This window comes from Squalius cephalus, assembly GCF_949319135.1.
Source record: "Squalius cephalus genome assembly, chromosome: 9".
Classification (NCBI taxonomy): Eukaryota; Metazoa; Chordata; class Actinopteri; order Cypriniformes; family Leuciscidae; genus Squalius; species Squalius cephalus.
Window position 1 is genome coordinate 1,280,001 of NC_137130.1, and position 22,308 is coordinate 1,302,308.

Genomic DNA, 22,308 nt, shown 5'->3' on the forward strand with positions numbered 1-22,308 from the left:
TAGGCTCCTTTTAGCTCGCTCCAGGGAATTGGTGACCCACCACAGGGACATTGTCCTTCGTCACATTCAGTCTCTCTGCTTGAGGTTAAACACAGAGAAGAGTGTTCTCACCCCAGCTCAATGCACAGTTTTCTTAGGTGTTCGCCTGGATTCTGTTCTGATGCAGGCCCATTTGGCTCCTGCACGGATTTCCAGTCTTGTGACATGTTTGGCCCGCTTCATGCTTGCCCATCGTGTATCTGTGGGCACTTGCCGCAGGCTTCTGGGTCTCATGGCCATGTCCCCGGGATCTTGAACCTCGCAGCGGATTTTCTGTCGAGACAGAAGCTCAGGTCGGGGGAGTGGATGCTGAACCGTCAAACAGTAGCCCTGATCCAGTAGCCCCTGGACGTGTTCAGAAAAGCGGAAGTGGACCTCTTTGCATCGTCCCAATGCCCACTTTTTGTTCTCCCTGAGCCCCCCAGCACCGTTGGGAATAAATGCATTCGCCCACCCATGGCCGATGCAGAAACTTTATGCATTCCCGCCCGTCAAATTGATCCAGGTGGTTCTGTCCAGGGTGAGGGAGAGCGGATCCCGTCTCCTACTTATAGCCCCATTCTGGCCGTCCCAGCCGTGGTTCTCGGAGCAGGTTCCTCTTCTGGAATGCCCTCCCTGGGAGATTCCGGTCAGGGAGGATCTACTATCCTAGCTTCAGGGCAGGATATGGCACCCTCGCCACGACATTTGGAAGCTATGCGTATGGCCCATCAGAGGCCGCTAGCTTTGAGCTTTGGTCTTCCCGCTGATGTCCAGGAGACCATTGCAAGTGCGAGAACCCTTTCCACAAGAAGGCTGTATTCCTCCAAGTGGAGGGTTTTTGAGTCATGGTGTTCAACACACGCTGTGGATCCAGTCAGCTGCCCAGTGCGTTCAGTGCTGGAGTTCCTACAGGAGAAGTTTGCTTCTGGAGCGGCCACTACCACTCTGAGAGTATACGTTGCTGCTATTGCAGCTCATCGGATGAGATCCCCCTGGGTAAACTAAGGCTTGTCTCAACATTTATGCGCAGGGTTAGGCGCCTGAAACCAGCACGCTCCCCTGGAATTCCCTCTTGGGACCTGTTAGTCATCCTGGAGGGCTTAACGGAGGCTCCCTTTGAGCCCTTGGAGTCAGATCCGGAGTGGATTCTGACTCTCAAGGGTAATCTTTTATTAGCTTTGACTTCTTTGAAGCGGGTTGGGGATTTGCAAGCTCTTTTTGTCAGCAAGACATGTATTGACTTCGCTCCTGGTCTGGTCAAGATGACTTTAAGACCAAGGCCAGGATATGTGCCCAAAGTATTGTCGACATCATTTCGCTCTCAGGTTGTCAACCTTCACTCTTTCCATCCTCCTCCTTTTGTTTCTGAGGAGGACGGGAAGCTTCATTTGCTCTGCCCTGTCCGAGCGTTGAAGTTCTATGTAGATCGCTCCAGCGGTTGGAGAAAATCTAGCCAGCTCTTGGTATGTTTCGGTGCTGGCCGTCGCAGGCGTTCCCACTGTGTCTTAAGCTCCGCAGCGTCTTGTAAGAATTTTTTGAAATCCCAAGTAAAATTTGTGCAATTTAGTGAATCAGTTCATTGAAACAAACAGTCCAAAAGAACCATTTGGCAGAAAAGAAATGGACTGCCCATCACAACCGCAACTTGACATGTTTAACAAGTATTTTCAGACATAATTACTTGCTTTTATTTGGTTTTGCATTTGAATATATATTTAGACATTATCAAAAACTGCACATATTTGTAGATTATACCCCCAAAAATTGCTTTGTATTTCCAGTGCTGATCCACTTAATGTTTTCTAATCATGTCCACAATTGTTCTATGTTCATATAACTAGTCCCACAAAAGTCACCAAGTTTCTGCTAAAGTAGAAACAGAGAAGTTCAGTGAACTGTGTTTAAATAAAGCAGAAGCCTGTAGAACTGACCTGATGACACACTGAAGCTCAGTAAAGCTGTTGACTGTGAAACTCCCACAGTCTCCAAACAAACCCGACAGCGAGTGTGTTCATAATGTCCCGACACACGATCTGAGTTAGTGACCCCCTGACGCAGGAATGCCCAAACTAACCTGTTAATAACTGAACCGATCAAGCTCACGCTGATGCAGGAATGCCCAAACTAACCCGTTAATAATTGAACCCGATCAAGCTCACGCTGATGCAGGAATGCAGTGATCAGCTGAGATGTGGAAACTCTCATCGCTTCACATGTGTTCCTAATAAACCAGATTATTCTGCCGTTCATGTTCACGCTGAGCTCGGGATATGCTTCCATGATAAAGTATTCACGTCAGAAACACAGAAACACACACTTACACTAAAGAGCAACGTCTGTTCGGAGATTATTCATTGTGTTATTATGTCATTTAGGATAGCAGGAGCCAAAACCCACATAAATAGAAGAAGTTAACACACAAAAATCACATTTATGCACGTCCAGATTATTCCTTAAATCATATTATGCTATGAATTTTATATGTTGTATAATTCGTTATATTTTTAACGTCACCTGCTAAATGTCAAATATATTATATATCAAATATATATCTTATGTTATATATTAAATCTATGTGAGATGTGTTATATACCAAATGTGTCAAATATATTATGTATGCAATATGTCATATATGTTAAATGTTAAACATTTGATATATTAAATATATATCAGATATATGATATGTTAAATATATATATATATATATATATATATATCATATATGATCTATATTAAATACTTGTCAAAAATATAATGTATATTAAATATGTCAGATCTGTTATATATTAAACGTCAAATATTTTATATATTAAATATATATTAAATATATTATATATTAAATATGTCAGATATATAATATGTTAAATATATGTCAGATATTTTATATAGGCTATTAAATATATTTCAGATATAATATATCAAATATATGTCAGATATGTTAAATATTAAATGTAATATATTTTATATATATCAAATATATCATATATATAAAATATGTCAGATATGATATATATCAAATATATTATGGATAAAATGTCAGATTATTTATATATTATATATTATGATATATATTAAATATATGTCAAATATTTGTATATTAAATATGTCTTGATTTTAAATATATGCCAGATATATTATACATGAACTATATGTCAGATATGTTATATATGAAATATATTTCAGATATATTATGCATTAATGTTCATATATATTACATATTAAAAATATGTCAGATATAAATGTAATTTAGTGTCAAATATATTATGTATTAAATATTTTTTGGAATATGCATTACATATATATTAAATACATAAATAAATTCACAAATATGCTGAAGCAGTGCATTGAACCTGTATTATACTCGACGGATCTGTGTTCAGTGATACGGCTGATGAACTGATGTAAACGAGTGTGTGTGTGTGAGTTTAATGAGTGAGTGTGTGAGTTTAATGAGTGAGTGTGTGAGTTTAACGAGTGAGTGTGTGAGTTTAATGAATGAGTACTTTACTGATGTAAACGAGTGTGTGTGTGTGTGTGTGTGTGTGAGTTTAACAAGTGAGTGTGTTTCAGGCCGAGAGCTCGATGGATCTGGACGGGCTTCAGTGATACAGCTGATGAACTGATGTAAACGAGTGTGTGTGAGTTTAATGATTGTGTGTGTGAGTTTAACGAGTGTGTGTGTTCCAGGCCGAGAGCTGGATGGATCTGGACGGGCTTCAGTGGAACTGCAGTTACTCAGTGGAGGTCCAGGCTGTCTCGTACTGGGGTCAACACCGACTGAAGAGTGGAAAAGCCTCCGTTCACATCGAGACTCAACAACACAATCAGTCAAGTACGACACAACTCGCCTTCATCATCATCATCATCATCATCATCATCAGTGCAAGATCTCTGGCCCTTTATGATTTATACCATAGTCTGTCTGAATACTCAAATCTGATTGACTGGAAGGTGTGTAATAAAACCGTTTAATGCACAGCTAGCTGTGGCTTATCCCTTACATATGTATATATTTTTAATGTTATCGTTATCGGCCCGATAAGAAAATTTGGCCGATATATTAAAGCCGATAAATAATGTATTATTTCCTTCAGCTGAGACTCTTCAGATTCGCACTGTTCATCGTGATGGTTTTGAATTGCTTGAAATATGATTGGAATCACTTCAAAAAAGGAAAATACAGAAGCGCAAGTCCGTCATATCGGCTACATAACATTATAATGAGAACATCATAATTGTGTTTGGGACATGGATTTTAATGACGAGACTTTTTGTTTTTGTAACCAGGCTCTCAAAAATGACATAAAAATTTGGATTTGGATTTATCGGCCAATATATCGGTTGTCGGCTTTCAACTATAAAGAATTATCGGTATCGGACAAATTTTTTATATCGGTGCATCCCCAATATATATATTGGGGATGCAATATATATAATATATATATATTGGGGATGCACCGATATAAAAAATTTGTCTGATACCGATAATTCTTTATAGTTGATAAAGTTGAAGCCAATAACCGATATATTGGCCGATAAATCCAAATCCAAATTTTTATGTCATTTTTGAGACATAAAACTATTTTATTTTAAATATTTTAATTATTAATTGTTTAATCATTTTATTTATTTAATAATTGTAGTTATTTGATGGACCATGATGGAAGAACACTTTATTTCCCATAATGCTCAAAAATCCTTAATTTTGTCAATTATGTTAATATATATTTATATAAATCTTAAAAAAAAAAAAACGTAAAAAAAATAATACATAAGGGATAATGTATAGCGAGGCGGTTGTTATAGCGAATAACAACCCCGACAGGCTGAACGGGACCCCGACGCGAAGCAATTCAATGAAGCAATTCTCACTATTAACTAGTAGCTTATTATCATGCATATTACTGTGATATTGGCTGTTTATTAGTACTTTTAAAGCACATATTAATGCCTTATTCTGCATGATCATAATCTACATCCCTTAATCACCCAGTACCTACGCTGAACAACTACCTTACTATTAATAATCAGAAATCAGGAGTTTATTGAGGCAAAAGTGTGACCATAAATACAGTATGTATATAGTAAAAGTAAAGTTTAACTTTAACTAAAATGAACCCAAGGATCAATCATAGTTTCATATTTAATCACTTTCATATACATCCACCAATATAACAGTTCTTTGGAATCGATTGAAAGGATTCACAGAAATTAATCCGCTATTTCATTAGTATACACCGATTGTTTTCATATTCTTGAGTAATGCGTGGATCCATATTAAGATTTAATCTCTTGAATGTTGATTTAGAGGCAGTTTCTAAAGTGAGGAAAGTGTCGGTGAAGAAACCCTCGAGCGCTCTGGGAGTCGGCACACCGTATTACAAAGACGGACAACTACAGGTGCGCATCTACTGGAAGAAGAGAACAGGTAACACACACAACATCTACACAACATCAACACAACATCTACACAACCTCTACACAACATCTACACAACATTAACACAACATCCACACAACATCCACACAACATCTACACAACTTCTACACAACATCTACACAACATCAACACAACATCAACACAACATCAACACAACATCAACACAACATCTACACAACATCTACACAACATCAGCACACCGTATTACAAAGACGGACAACTACAGGTGCGCATCTACTGGAAGAAGAGAACAGGTAACACACACAACATCTACACAACACCTACACAACATCAACACAACATCCACACAACCTCAACACAACATCTACACAACATCAACATCTTCACAACATCAACACAACATCTATACAACATCAGCACACCGTATTACAAAGACGGACAACTACAGGTGCGCATCTACTGGAAGAAGAGAACAGGTAACACACACAACATCTGCACAACACCTACACAACCTCAACACAACATCTACACAACATCAACATCTTCACAACATCAACACAACATCTATACAACATCAGCACACTGTATTACAAAGACGGACAACTACAGGTGCGCATCTACTGGAAGAAGAGAACAGGTAACACACACAACATCTACACAACATCAACACAACATCGACACAACATCAACACAACATCTACACAACATCTACACAACATCAACACAACATCTACACAACATCAACACAACATCTACACAACATCAACACAACATCTACACAACATCTACACAACATCCACACAACATCTACACAACATCTACACAACATCAACACAACATCCACACAACATCTACACAACATCAACATCTTCACAACATCAACACAACATCTATACAACATCAGCACACTGTATTACAAAGACGGACAACTACATGTGCGCATCTACTGGAAGAAGAGAACAGGTAACACACACAACATCTACACAACACCTACACAACATCAACACAACATCTACACAACATCAACACAACACCTACACAACATCAACACAACTTCTACACAACATCTACACAACACCTACACAACATCAACACAACATCTACACAACCTCAACACAACACCTACACAACATCAACATTTTCAAAACATCAACACAACATCTATACAACATCAACACACCGTATTACAAAGACGGACAACTACAGGTGCGCATCTACTGGAAGAAGAGAACAGGTAACACACACAACATCTACACAACATCTACACAACATCAACATCTACACAACATCTACACAACATCAACACACCGTATTACAATGACGGACAACTACAGGTGCGCATCTACTGGAAGAAGAGAACAGGTAACACGCACAACATCTACACAACATCAGCACACCGTATTACAAAGACGGACAACTACAGGTGCGCATCTTCTGGAAGAAGAGAACAGGTAACACACACAACATCTACACAACATCAACACAACATCGACACAACATCAACACAACATCTACACAACATCTACACAACATCAACACAACATCTACACAACATCAACACAACATCTACACAACATCAACACAACATCTACACAACATCTACACAACATCTACGACTCTGGATTTTCAGCACAGGGGGACTTTAAATTTGCATTTATATGATTTAAATGATTATTAGATTGTCATTAACTTATGAAAACTTAAGTTTGGGAAATCTGATTGCCTGATAATGATGCAAAACTTGTGGAAACAGTGAAAACACTGAAACGTTGTGCTCCTGTCGAGCTGTGTTTGGTGGTGTGTGTGTGTGTGTGTGTGTGTGTGTTACATTACTAATATATGTCATCGAGCCAGAGCTTCAGGAGTGAGCGATGATGTCGATGCTAATGAAGGAAGGAGCCAGATCAGTCTCATTAAGAATTCACACAAAAAACATGATTCACACGTGAGTAACCAATTTCACATGCATGAAACCACATGCACGTGCACACAAATTTGTTTCACGTGCGTGAAAAAAAAATATATTCACAAAAAGCAATTAAAATGCGCAAAATAAAATGATATATTCATAAAATACATTTCACAAATGCAAAACACAATTCGTAGATATACAACTGTGCACAAAAAACTTTCCGATCAACTGCACATACCTCTCATCAGCCATGAACTTACTGTGGTCGAAAGCTGATGACGCAACATGAAGGTAGGCACGCCCTCACATGATGATGATTGGTCGATTGATAAGCTTAAATCTGATTGGCTAAAGAGTACGACTGATCTGTGTAGGAGGAGAGCGCTGCCAGGAAAGTCTCAAAAACACACACACACACACACACACACAAATCCAAGGCGATCCACACATGAATGACGATTTGCACATTCACATTCAAGGATAAACTCGTACATTTTAAACATTCGAAGGTTTTTGTGCATCTACGAATTGTGTTTTGCATTTGTAAAATGTATTTTATGAATATATAATTTTATTTCACTCACGTGAATTGTTTTTTGTGTACGTAAATGTGGTTTCTACGCATGTGTAAATCCTGTTTTTTGCATAAATGATTGAGACTGATCTGTCTCCAGAGGCTGTGATGCTTTACTGAGGATGACGAGGATGTTTGTGCTGTGTGTCAGTCTGAGCGAGTAATGAGATTCTGAGTGTGTTTCTTGCTGACTCGTTCTGTGCCTCAGCGTTTTTATTCTGCCAGCCTCAAAGCATCAGGTCAACCTGAACTAATCTCACTTCTGCTTTAAACTTCTAAAGAATAGCTCGTCACAACTTGGGGGATGTGCACATGTTTGAGCTAGCTGGTGGTGTTTCTGAATGACTAGTTGATAAAACAGCATGACAAAATATCTTGAAACTATAAAAAATGTAGAATAATTTCATTTACTATTTCATTTATTTTCTATTTTTTTTAATTTAGTCTAATTTAGAAAAATGACTACTTGATAGAGTTGAACATTTCATAGATCAAACTAGAAAATTTTGAATAATTTTATTTATTTATTATAACTTATTGTAAAAAATACAAAAATCGTAAAATTATAAAATATACAAAATATCTTGAAACTATAAAAAATGTAGAATAATTTAATTTATTATTTCATTTATTTTCAATTTTTTTATTTAGTCTAATTTAGAAAAATGACTACTTGATAGAGTTGAACATTTCATAGATCAAACTAGAAAATTTAGAGTAATTTTATTTATTATTTATTATACCTTATTGTAAAAAATACAAAAATATTAAAATTGTAAAATATACAAAATATCTTGAAACTAGAAAAATGTAGAATATTTTTTTGTATTTGTATTTATACACATTTAAAATTTAGTCTAATTTAGAAAAATAACTAGTAGATTAAACAGCAAGAAAAAAAATTATAGCACAGACTACAAAATTTAGAATAATTTAAATATTATTATTTATTTTTTATTTTATTTTTTATTTAGTCAAATAAAAAAAGACAAATTGATAAAACAGCGAGATTCAGGATGAAAAATATCTTAAACTTTATTGCAAAAAACTACAAAATTTAGAATAATTTTTTATTTAAGTTTTTAATTGTCAACTTTAGAAAAAAATACTAGTTGATAAAATACTGAGATACAGGAGGAAAACTCTTTATAGAAAAAAATTATAAAAATTTAGATTAATATAATTTATTTATTTATTTTTACTTTTAAAAATTACTTAAACTTTTTATAGCAAATATATATATATATATATATATATATATATATATATATATATATATATATATATATATATATATATATATATATATATATATATATTTTAATAATTTAATTTATTTATTTCAATTACTAGTTGATAAAACTGAGATGCAGAATGAAAAAATGTCTTCTTTTATAGCAAAAAAACCCTACAAAATGTAGAATAATGTAATGACTAGTGGATAAAACAGTGAGATTCATATGTATCTTAAACTTTTTAAAATATTTCCCGCACAGGATTGTGGGATACCAACAGAAGACAGGGATTGTTATGATAATTCCTCCTGTTCTTGTTCCCAGCACTTCTTTACTCTCCAGTGTTTTCTCCTCCTCCATCTGCGATTCCTCTTCTCTGTGTCCAGAAACGTTCTGAGCTTCATGTTGTCGGTTCCTTCAAAGGCTCCTTTAATCTCCCTCTGAAGAGCCGAGCCCGTCTAACTCAATTATTAATCTTAAATGTATCATTTCACGTCCAAACGGCACCGTTGATGAATAATAAACTGGAGGCGTTGCATAAACACTGCTGATTAGCGCAGTGAGCCTTTACTGTTCTGAGGAACCCAATCAACCCATGCCAGAAACACTCGCAGGAACTTCATGATGATGATAAACGCCTGATATTAACTTACAGCAGTTCTGCCAACAAAATAAAGTCTTTTGTTGTTCATGCCACTCCTGCGTACAGAAACAGTCCTCATGTTTTAAAGCTCTTTGATGACACGCATGTCTAAACGCGGTGTCGCTGGATTAGTCTCGTGACTCGCTCGTTTTGCGATGCGCTTGAATCGTCACTGAAGTCTCCATGTGTCATTTTTTCATATCAAATCAAATCAAATTTTAGTTATAAAGCACATTTAAAATCAAATGAAAATGAAAGTGCTGTACAGGAAAGAAAGTGAAAAAAACAAAAAACAAAAACAAAGCAAGAAACATAAAAGGTAGATTAAAAGCACAAGAGAAAAGATGCATTTGTTCATGTATTAAATGGGTTTATTCTGATGGTCCGCTTTAGACGTTCTACTAACTGTGTGTGTGAGAGTGTGTGTGTACTAACTGTGAGTAACTGCATGTCAGCTAACTCTCATTAGAGTATTAGCCGACCGTTCGACTGTTCGGGTCAGTAGAGTGAGTTTAAAGGAGAACTCCGGTCAATTTTAACATTTAGCTCATTTTTTTGTACATTTGGAGTGCTGTTAGTACAGAGAACAACGACAAAAATCTGTGTTGCCTACACCGTGTTATCCTCTTTTTAAAATTTGCACCCTGTTGACTTCAATGGGGCAAGTTTTAAACCTGCTTTTAGCCTCTTAATATCCTTGATGTGTCATTACAAGTGCACAGCCATGTTAGATGATTCCTTCAGAGTGAACGCGGGTGAATCTGACTGCAGTAGATGTGAAAGATATGAATAAAAATTATGTTATTTAAGCCAGCGCTCATACCTGTATTTTCTTCCTGTTTTCAGTCGAAGTCCAAAGTAGTCGATTGCCGAGTTCACGCGCGTGATCATAGGTAACTAAACCTATGCGTGTGAACTCGACAATCGACTACTTTGGACTTCGACCGAAAACAGGATGTAAATACAGGTATGTGCGCTGGCTTAAATAACATCATTTTTATTCATATCTTTCACATCTACTGCAGTCAGATTCACCCGTGTTCACTCTGAAGGAATCACTCACATTGGCTGTGCACTTGTAATGACACATCAAGGATATTAAGAGGCTAAAAGCAGGTTTAAAACTTGCCCCACTGAAGTCAACAGGGTGCAAATTTTAAAAAGAGGATAACACGGTGTAGGCAACACCGATTTTTGTCGTTGTTCTCTGTACTGACAGCACTCCAAATGTACAAAAAAATGAGCTCAATGTTAAAATTGACCGGAGTTCTCCTTTAAATGAACTTGCATAAATATCATCAAAATAAAGTGTTATCAGATATTAAGCATCAGTCGACTAATACTCTAATACTCTAATACTCTTATACTCTAATACTCTAATACTCTTATACTCTAATACTCTAATGACTCTAATACTCTAATACTCTAATGCTCTAATACTCTTAATACTCTAATACTCTAATACTCTTAATACTCTAATACTCTAATACTCTAATGACTCTAATACTCTAATGCTCTAATACTCTAATACTCTAATGACTCTAATACTCTAATGACTCTAATACTCTAATGCTCTAATACTCTAATACTCTAATGACTCTAATACTCTAATACTCTAATACTCTAATACTCTAATACTCTAATGACTCTAATACTCTAATGACTCTAATACTCTAATACTCTAATGACTCTAATACTCTAATAATCTAATGACTCTAATACTCTAATACTCTAATGACTCTAATGACTCTAATACTCTAATGACTCTAATACTCTAATGACTCTAATACTCTAATGACTCTAATACTCTAATGACTCTAATGACTCTAATACTCTAATGACTCTAATACTCTAATACTCTAATGACTCTAATACTCTAATGCGCTAATGCTCTAATACTCTAATGACTCTAATGACTCTAATGACTCTAATGACTCTAATACTCTAATGACTCTAATACTCTAATACGCTAATACTCTAATACTCTAATGACTCTAATACTCTAATGACTCTAATGCTCTAATGCTCTAATACTCTAATACTCTACTACTCTAATGACTCTAATACTCTAATACTCTAATGACTCTAATACTCTAATACTCTAATGCTCTAATACTCTAATGCTCTAATACTCTAATGCTCTAATGCTCTAATGCTCTAATACTCTAATGACTCTAATACTCTAATACTCTAATACTCTAATACTCTTAATACTCTAATGCTCTAATACTCTAATGCTCTAATGCTCTAATATTCTACTACTCTAATACTCTAATACTCTAATGCTCTAATACTCTAATACTCTACTACTCTAATGACTCTAATACTCTAATACTGTAATGACTCTAATACTCTAATACTCTAATGACTCTAATACTCTAATGACTCTAATGACTCTAATACTCTAATGCTCTAATACTCTAATGCTCTAATACTCTAATGCTCTAATGCTCTAATACTCTACTACTCTAATGCTCTAATGCTCTAATACTCTACTACTCTAATACTCTAATACTCTAATGCTCTAATGCTCTAATACTCTAATGACTCTAATACTCTAATGACTCTAATGCTCTAATGCTTTAATACTCTAATGCTCTAATGACTCTAATGACTCTAATACTCTAATACTCTAATGACTCTAATACTCTAATATGCTAATGACTCTAATACTCTAATGTTCTAATACTCTAATACTCTAATACTCTAATACTCTAATGCTCTAATACTCTAATACTCTAATGACTCTAATGACTCTAATGACTCTAATACTCTAATACTCTAATGACTCTAATGACTCTAATACTCTAATACTCTAATACTCTAATGACTCTAACACTCTAATGACTCTAATACTCTAATACTCTAATACTCTAATGACTCTAATACTCTAATACTCTAATGACTCTAATACTCTAATGACTCTAATACTCTAATACTCTAATACTCTAATGCTCTAATACTCTAATGACTCTAATACTCTAATACTCTAATGCTCTAATACTCTAATACGCTATTACTCTAATACTCTAATGGCTGATAGTTACAGTAGAACGGCTGAAGCGGACTATATGTTTTTATATATGTGAGTGTGTGTCTGAGAGTGTGTGTGTGTGTGTGTGTTTGTGAGTGTGTGTGTGAGGGAGTGTGTGTGTTTGTGAGTGTGTGTGTGTGTTTGTTTGTGAGTGTGTGTGTGTGTTTGTGTGTGTGTGTGTGTGTGTGTGTGTTTGTGTGTTTGTGTGTGCGTCTGAATGTGTGACTGTGTGTGTGTGTGTGCGCGTTAGGGTTAGGTTACTGAGTTGTTACTGAGTTAGGGTTAGGTTACTGAGTTGTTACTGAGTTGTGTGCGTGTGTATGCTGTGTTGTATTCTGTGTGTGTGTGCGTCTGAGTGTGTGTGTGTATGCTGTGTTGTACTCTCTGTGTGCGAGTGTGTGTGTGTGAGATCTCTAACCCATGCTGATGTTCTATCTCCAGATGAGTTGGTGAACCGTTATCATGTTCAGTGGAAGCATGAATACTGCAACCACAACCAGAGCCGAGCGCCGGAGAAATCAGTCACTCAGGTGTGTGTGTGTGTGTGTGTGTGTGTGTGTGTGTGTGTGTGTGTGTGTGTGTGTGTGTGTGTGTGTGATCTCCATCTTTCCTGCACCACACACTAAAACTCCATTGTGTTCATGTGTATTTCTGACCCACAACAGCATCAGCCAAGAGTTTTCAGAACAAGCCTCTTGCCCTTCATAAACGCAGCCTCTTACGGGACCAAAGACTCATTTCTCTTCATTACTGGAAGCAAATTAGCGCGTGTTGTTTCAGATGATGTGGTCAAAATGTGGTCCAGTGCCTAATAAAACACATGTATTAAAATGACATTTCCAGGAAGTAGGATTGAATTCATCAAACCCCCCCCCCGGCCCCACCGGAGCCGTAACCTGTGTCCCAAGCCTGTTTCAGCTCCACTCCTACAGATCACGCAATCTTGACTGAAATCTGGCCTTTAACAGCGTCACAGCGCTTTCAGATTGAAAAACTACATTTAGACCTTTTACAAAGAAAATGTAGTTGTTGTTTGCCCATACAAATGTGGCTAGAGTGTTATGCTTGTTTGGAGAAAATGTGTCACTACAATGCTAGAGTGTTCTGTGTGGTTGACAGGACGTTGCTCTGGGGTTGCTAAGGTGTTGCTATGCAGTTAGTTTCTAAAGTCTTCTGGGTGGTCACCAGGATTGTCCTATGGGGTTGCTGAGGTGTTCTAGGTTGTTTCTAGGGTGTTGCTATGCAGTTTCTAAGATGTTTGGGGTGGTTGCCAAGACGTTGCTCTGGAGTTGCTAAGGTGTTGTAGCTGGCTGCTAGGGTTTGCTATGCAGTTTAGTTCTAAGGTGTTCTAGTTGGTTGCTAGGGTGTTGCTATGCAGTTTCTAAGATGTTCGGGGTGGTTGCCAAGACGTTGCTCTGGAGTTGCTAAGGTGTTGTAGCTGGCTGCTAGGGGTTGCTATGGAGTTTAGTTCTAAGGTGTTCTAGTCGGTTGCTAGGGTGTTGCTATGCAGTTTCTAAGATGTTCGGGGTGGTTGCCAAGACGTTGCTCTGGAGTTGCTAAGGTGTTGTAGCTGGCTGCTAGGGGTTGCAATGCAGTTTAGTTCTAAGGTGTTCTAATTGGTTGCTAGGGTGTTGCTATGCAGTTTCTAAGATGCTCGGGGTGGTTGCCAAGACGTTGCTCTGGAGTTGCTACGGTGTTGTAGCTGGCTACTAGGGGTTGCTATGCAGTTAAGTTCTAAGGTGTTCTAGGTGGTTTCTAGGGTGTTGCTATGCAGTTTCTAAGATGTTCGGGGTGGTTGCCAAGACGTTGCTCTTGAGTTGCTAAGGTATTGTAGCTGGCTGCTAGGGGTTGCTATGCAGTTTAGTTCTAAGGTTGTTCTAGTTGGTTGCTAGGGTGTTGCTATGCAGTTTCTAAGATGTCCGGGATGGTTGCCAAGACGTTGCTTTGGAGTTGTTAAGGTGTTGTAGCTGGCTGCTAGGGGTTGCTATGCAGTTAAGTTCTAAGGTGTTCTAGGTGGTTACTAGGGTGTTGCTATGCAGTTTTTAAGATGTTTGGGGTGGTTGCCAAGACGTTGCTCTGGAGTTGCTAAGGTGTTGTAGCTGGCTACTAGGGGTTGCTATGCTGTTAAGTTCTAAGGTGTTCTAGGTGGTTGCTAGGGTGTTAGCTAAGATGTTCGGGGTGATTATATAAGGGTGTTTTGTGGCTCAAACTGCAGAGCGTGGCATTAGCAATGCCAGGGTCATGGGTTTGATCCCAGGGAGGGAATGCATTTAAACCTTGAAGGCAATGTAAGGCACTTTGGACAAAAGAACCTGCCAAATGCATGTAATGTATTTAATTTGTAGGCATTAGTATGGCCTGTTTATTTTAGAGTGGTTGCCAAATGCCCAAGTCACTCCAACAATTCAATTCACATTCACATTTATTTCACAACACACATCATTTCAAAGCAGCTTTACAGAAAATGCATGAGTCCACATTACAGTTTACAGTGATCTGTTATCAGAGGAGACTGTCTAAGTTATGCATTTCAGAAATGTACATATACAAAATCACAGTTAGCTAAAAATGTATTAATTTAAACAATGTAATAATTTAATGCAGAAACAATGAGCTCATTGAAGTAATGAATAGTTGTTTGTTAACAAATGATTATGACATTTAGAAAAATGTATCATCATCATAGCAGAGACTTCTGCATGAACAAACACACGTTTTCTTCATTACTCAAGTCACCAGGTCAGTGGAGGATTGTCTCTCTTTAATAAATGTGCTTCTCTTTTGCAGGAGAACTACATTAATCTTCCCAACCTGCTGTTCTCCTGCATGTACACGGTCACCGTCCACACACTCACTGCTAAACAGCGCTCCTCCGACGAGAGCGTGGGCTTCCTCACGCCGTCCTGTGAGATCATCAGGAGCAAGAGTCCGAAGCCCATCGCCTGTCCCGAGGAGCACGACTCCTTCAGGACCGGTGCGCATTCTATCGTTTCTCATACAGTTCATGCATTCAGCCTGAAATATGACATGAGTGATTACAGTGGGATGAAAATCCAGGTTTATTCGGGAGCAACAGTTTGCAGACGCTGTGCTTTTGGTGTTTAATTTGCCGTTTTTCTAGTGCATATTTAATTTAGTTGGTTGGCATCAAGCCGTGTTATTTTAGTACGATTGATATAGTGTTAAAGTTTTGATAATATTTTGAATTTGTTTTTATTTCGATATTTTCAGGGTTTTTCATTTTAGTTTTTTTGTAATTTTAGTCAAATAAATAGTAACTTTTAACATTTTTTTGATTAATATACTGGTAAAGTTTATATTAATATTTTGATATTATTTTGTAATGTATTTTCCGTTTTTATTTAAATTTTACTTGTTTTTTTGTTTTGCTTTTTAAATAAAAAAGTAACTTTTTAATGAAACTTTTTTAATATATTATTTTATTGAACTTTTATTATTATTATTGTTATTTTTTTTTTTACTTTTTAGTCAAATAAATAGTAACTTTTTAAAAAATGTTGATTTAATATACTGGTAAAGTTTATATTAATATTTTGAAATATTTTTTTTGTAATGTATTTTCCATTTTTATTTAAATTTTACTTTTTACGTTTTTTTGTTTTGTTTTTTAAATAAAAAAAGTAACTTTTTAATTAAACTTTTTTAATGTTTTATTTTATTGAACTTTTATTATTATTATTATTATTATTATTATTTTTATTATTTTTTTTTTACTTGGTTAGTAGTAAGTAGTGTTATTTTAGTATTATTGATATACTGTATAAACCTTCTACAGGACCGGTGGGAATCACTAATTAGGAAGTGTTTGTTTTCATTCAGCCTGAAATATGACATGAGTGATTACAGTGGGATGAAAATCCAGGTTTATTCGGGAGCAACAGTTTGCAGACGCTGTGCTTTTTTAAAAAAACTTCATTTTGGTCTTTAGTATGCTGTTGTTCTGGTGCATCTTTCGTTTACTTTTGATATTTTCATTTTTTTTTTTTAAATGTAATATAATTGAATAATTTAGTAAAAAAATTAAATAAACTTTTTAATATAGATTAATATACTGTTGAAGTTTTTATTAATATTTTGAATTAGTTTTTATTTTTATATTTTCAGTTTTTATTTTATTTGTACTTTTTTCTAAAAGTTATTTTTAATTAAACTTTTTTTTTAGTAAAAGTATTTTAATAGTTTCTTTTATTTAACTTTTTTTTTACTTACTAATTTTTTACTTACTAAGTTAGTACTAAGTAGTGCTATTTTAGTATTATTGATATACTATTCAAGGTTTTATTAATATTTTTATACATTTATTTTAGTTAGTTTATTATGTTAAATCATTTTAGTAATCATTTTAGTAATTTTAGTAAAAGTAATATTTTTTTCTTTTATATTTTATTCCATTTAACATTTATTTTGAATTATTTTATTTTTATTTCATCATTGATATACTTTTATAGTTTTTATTAATGTTTGAATTCATTTTTGTTTTGGTATTTTCTTTTTGTTTGTTTTTAATTTTAGTTGAAGTTTATTATTTTTCAGTAATTTTAGTAAAAACAAATAGTAGCTTTTTAATATTTTATTTTGGTTAACTTTAATTTTTTTGTTTTTTATTTAGTAGTGTTATTGTAGTTTTATTGACATACTGTTCAAACTTTCATTAATATGTTTATTTTTATATTTTTGTTTAAGTTTGTCATTATGTCATTTTTTACGTTTTTTTTTTCTCTGAATGTCTAATAATTTTTAACTATTTATTCATTTTTATTTCAGTTTTAGTTTTAGTTATTGTAGTACTTCAACTTGCACTAAACAAAATTGAGAAATGTTTTAGTTTTACTTTTAGTTAACAACAATAACTGCGACACAAGAGCCTAAAACAAAACTCTTAATAACTTTCATTCAGTGACTAGTTTTTACTTTATTCATAATTTTGCATCCTCTGCAGTTTTCATTTGTTCAGTGTGGTGTGTGTGTTGTGCATCTTCTGTCCTCATGATGTATGTGATGTTTTCCTGAAACCCTGCAGTGCCGTCGAAGGTTTTGGCGAAGCCTGAGAATCTGACAGCGACCTTCACTTTCCACGACGGGAACGTGACGGGTCACTTCCGCTGGAGGGGGTCGCGACCCAAGTCTCATCAGCCAATCACAGGCTTCCAGGTCACATGGGCTGCGTTTTCCACGGAGAGCCTCGTCTCCCGGTCTCAGATCCTGCCACCTGTAAGTCCTCCACACACACCGCTCTCCCGTGAAAGCTCACACATACACATAAATTACACGTTCTTGGCCGATGATTTCATACAAGAGTGTTTCTCATGGAAAACTGGACACATGTTGGAGTCCAAGAGTGTGAAATATGATACACACAGCGCCGGCAGATCTGCTGATGAGTCGAGGCTGCTGTTTAATAACCTCTTAATAACCAGATCTCATTTAGACTGAGTAATATACTGAATGTTCACAGTATATTTGTATAATAAAGTAAAACTAATGCAAGTATTATTTAATAATAATATAATTTAATAAGTGTATTTAATATTCAAACTCGATATTTAAAAAAATGTGCATTTGTATATTTGTATATATAAATACACGCACATGCATGTATATATTTAAGAAAAATGTGTTATTTATATATAAAAAAAATTATATTTATATATAATATAAACTATATAAATATATATACAGTATATGTATGCAAATATTTCTTAAATATATACATGCATGTTTGTGTATTTATATATACAAAATAATTATACACAGTACACACACATATATTATGTAAACACAAACTTTTATTTTGGATGCGATTAATCGCGATTAATCTTTTGACAGCCCTAATATATATATATATATACACATATATATATATATATATATATATATATATATATATATATATATATATATATATATATATATATATATATATATATATATATATGATTTAATGTTAATATAATTAATAAGTTAAATATTTTTAAAAAGCTTTTAAAAAACTTCTTAATATATTAATTTTTTTATATATTATATATAATATTTGTATTAATATATATTATAATATATTTATTATATTGTATATTTGTATTATATTGTATAATTTAATAATAACTTTTAATTTTAAAAAGCTGAAAAACATATATGTACAAGCATTAAAATAAATTGAATATTAAATTCTGATTAGTTAACATAATTTAAGAGTATTTAATATTAGTATTCAATAGTAAATAAAAAGCTGAAAAATCTCTATATATGGATTTCATAAATACAATTTAAACTACATCACCCAGGCCTTATGGGAAGGTTTATCCTGGAGATGTACGAGTGTTATTAATGTTCATATGGTGAGTATGAGTGTTTTGAGCTCTGACATCATCACCAGATCTCCTCCAACAGACAGTGCTCATATAACACTCTCACGTTATGTTATTAATATTCATATCCTTCTGCCGAAGCTTTAATTGACTCAGTCGGACTGAAATGCATCAAACTGATCCCGTCCGGTTTTCATCCGTGTGATTCCCAGAACATTGAGGCCGGTTTGAAGCGCGACATCAATATCAGATTGGACTCATTTATGAATGATGTGGATTCTGTGATGTTTATTCTTCACGAGCTCATAATAACCGGACGACGCCTCGAGTGTTGGAGGAACTCTACAGGAGCTTCATTCGTGTGCAGGCGTTCCCGTACAACGCTGTAACTCGTTTCTTCACCATCACAGTACGATACATCGTTGAAGAAATCCACTAGCGAGTCACGACTGTTTCCCGAAACCATATTTTTGCAAATTGGTCGTTCAACCACATTGGTTAATGATGTCACACACGTATGGATTCTGATTGGCTGTTAATGTTTTTTTTTTTTTTTATCATTCATCAGCTGGAAAAAAAATAATTCTGATTCTGTTGATATTATTTTCTGAGTCATTACTGTAAGCTGTGATATGAACTCTGATATCTAATAGTTTATTATTAAAACCTTACGGTTATCAATATTGATGTGAACGTGAATGGGCCTTTATTGTCAATTAGGGATGCAGTGTGTGTATATATATATCGGCTAGCATATCAGTATCGGCTATATTTATTATTTTTTATTGGACTGAACATTAAAAAATGTTGTCATTATAAGCCCAATAAAAATAGTTTTTATTATAAAAATAATAAATATAGCCGTTATAGACGCGCTCACATACAGTAAATCAGATATTGGCCCGATGTACGATATTAGTACGATACACCGTTGAAGAAATCCACTAGCGAGTCACGACTGTTTCCAGAAACCGTATTGTCGTGAATTTGTCGTTCAAACACGTTAGTTAAAGGGGGGGTGAAATGCTCATTTTCACTCAATCTCCTGTTAATCTTGAGTACCTATAGAGTAATATTGCATCCTTCATATCTCCAAAAAGTATTTTGTTTTATTATATTAATAACAGAAAGATAGACTGTACCGAGTCTTTCCGGAAAAAACCGAGAGGCTGGGGGCGGGCCCTGTGGGCGAAGCTTAGCTGTGCTAACGCGCCGAGCTAGTGACAACACACAGAGACATTTGTTCAACAAACAGTTTTACTCACCGTCCGGTTCCAACGCACGACCGCGAATCTTTATCATTGCGACTGCTCGATCCTTAAGCATTAGACGATCTGCAAATCCGTCGATCTGGGCTTTGTTTATAAAACAATCATCGTCGAAATGCAGGGAACAAACAGTCTACACAACTCCGTTTATGCTCAGGAAAACAAACTCCATCCACTGGTGCCTTAACGCTGGGTTCTTTGGGAATCTGTGCAGGGTTGTCTTGCCCTGGCAACCAAAAACACACTTCTTTGGTGACATTGACTTCCCAAAAGCCGGGCAGGGCGCTTTGATGGCGAACTGCTTTCGCTCTCTTGCTCTGGTCTACGAGTGCGCGCGCGGCCGCGATCTTACCGGAGAAGTGCCCTTAGGACCCATATAAGGAAATTCCGTTACATCTGACGTCACACATACCCATACTCGAAAAAAACTTTCCGAAACTTGTGACAAACCGGAAAGAGTATTTTTGGAACAAAAATACTCCTTCAAACGTACAACTTAGTTTTTGAAACTTTGTCCATGTTTAGCATGGGAATCCAACTCTTTACCAATGTAAAAAACTCAGTATGCATGAAATAGCATTTCACCCCCCCTTTAATGATGTCACGCACGTATGGAGTAATAACTAGTGTTAATGACTCTGTTTGAGATGGAATTAACGCTAGATGTTTTGCTATAAATTACCGACACGACATCTGAGGAATATTTCTCATTTTTCTCAGTTATTTTGCTTTATTTCCAGATTCAATCATAGACTCGTTCTCACACTAGAGCTCGTTCACACATGCGCACTCTTCAGAAACGACACTTTAAATCTCTCGACAAACTCGTAAATGACATTTGTATGTATTCTAAATAAAAGATATAGATTGTACTGAATGTCAGCTTGATTATTCTGCTCAAGATCAGGATTTATTGAGTCCACATGTCATGAAAACATGAACCTCTTCTTCTAACCACAGCTCGAGATCTGTCGTTTGTATTTAATATATATTATTAAATGCGTTTCAAGTTGTATTTTGGATATATCTGTAATTTGAGTTAAAAAAAAAAATCCTACAGATATTGTTTGATAAGTGATTGTAGTCCTTGAAAACCCAAAAAAGTAGTGCTTTAAAAGTCCTGGAATTTATTTGTACAGTATCTTTACGAACCCTGTTTATAAATAAAGTTTGATTGATTCTTTCGTGTGTAGTCGTCCAGATCTAAACGAAGGATCTGATGTGTTTCAGGGTCAGAACCTCCTGGTGGTGCCGAACCTGCGCCCGGGCACGTTCTACCGGGTGGATGTGCGTGCGATCACCTCGACTGGAGAAGGACCCGCGACCAAGAGAGTGTTTCTGACGCCCCGCCGGCCACCGGCTCCGCAACGTAAGAACACACACGTCTGGAGTTTGAACAGGACCTGTCATGCTTCTCCTCCATGTAATGTTGCAGTTTGAGCATTAAAAATGGAGTTAAAACGCCTCCATTGTAATCTTGAGTTTCTTCCGGGAACAAACACATCACAATATTCCTCATGTGTGACCCTGATCACAAACCCAGTCTCGAGTCGCACGGGTTTATCTGTGGCAATATCCAACAATACACTGCATGGGTCAAAATTATACATTTTTCTTTTATGCCAAAAATCATGAGGATATTAAGTAAAGATCATGTTCCATGAAGATATTTTGTAAATTTCCTACTGTAAATATACACTCACCTAAAGGATTATTAGGAACACCATACTAATACTGTGTTTGACCCCCTTTCGCCTTCAGAACTGCCTTAATTCTACGTGGCATTGATTCAACAAGGTGCTGAAAGCATTCTTTAGAAATGTTGGCCCATATTGATAGGATAGCATCTTGCAGTTGATGGAGATTTGTGGGATGCACATCCAGGGCACGAAGCT

General features: G+C 35.6%; 1 protein-coding gene across 1 annotated transcript in view; it reads left to right on the forward strand.

The window, feature by feature from the left end:
* Window positions 1-22,308, forward strand: part of anos1 (anosmin 1) — a 75,304-nt gene that overhangs the window by 49,678 nt on the left and 3,318 nt on the right. Inside the window, exons 8-13 of the mRNA XM_079881350.1 lie at window positions 3,709-3,853; window positions 5,330-5,449; window positions 13,261-13,349; window positions 15,607-15,793; window positions 17,861-18,051; window positions 21,644-21,782. Of these exons, the coding sequence (XP_079737476.1) occupies window positions 3,709-3,853; window positions 5,330-5,449; window positions 13,261-13,349; window positions 15,607-15,793; window positions 17,861-18,051; window positions 21,644-21,782 (871 nt within the window). The remainder of the gene's footprint in view (window positions 1-3,708; window positions 3,854-5,329; window positions 5,450-13,260; window positions 13,350-15,606; window positions 15,794-17,860; window positions 18,052-21,643; window positions 21,783-22,308) is intronic.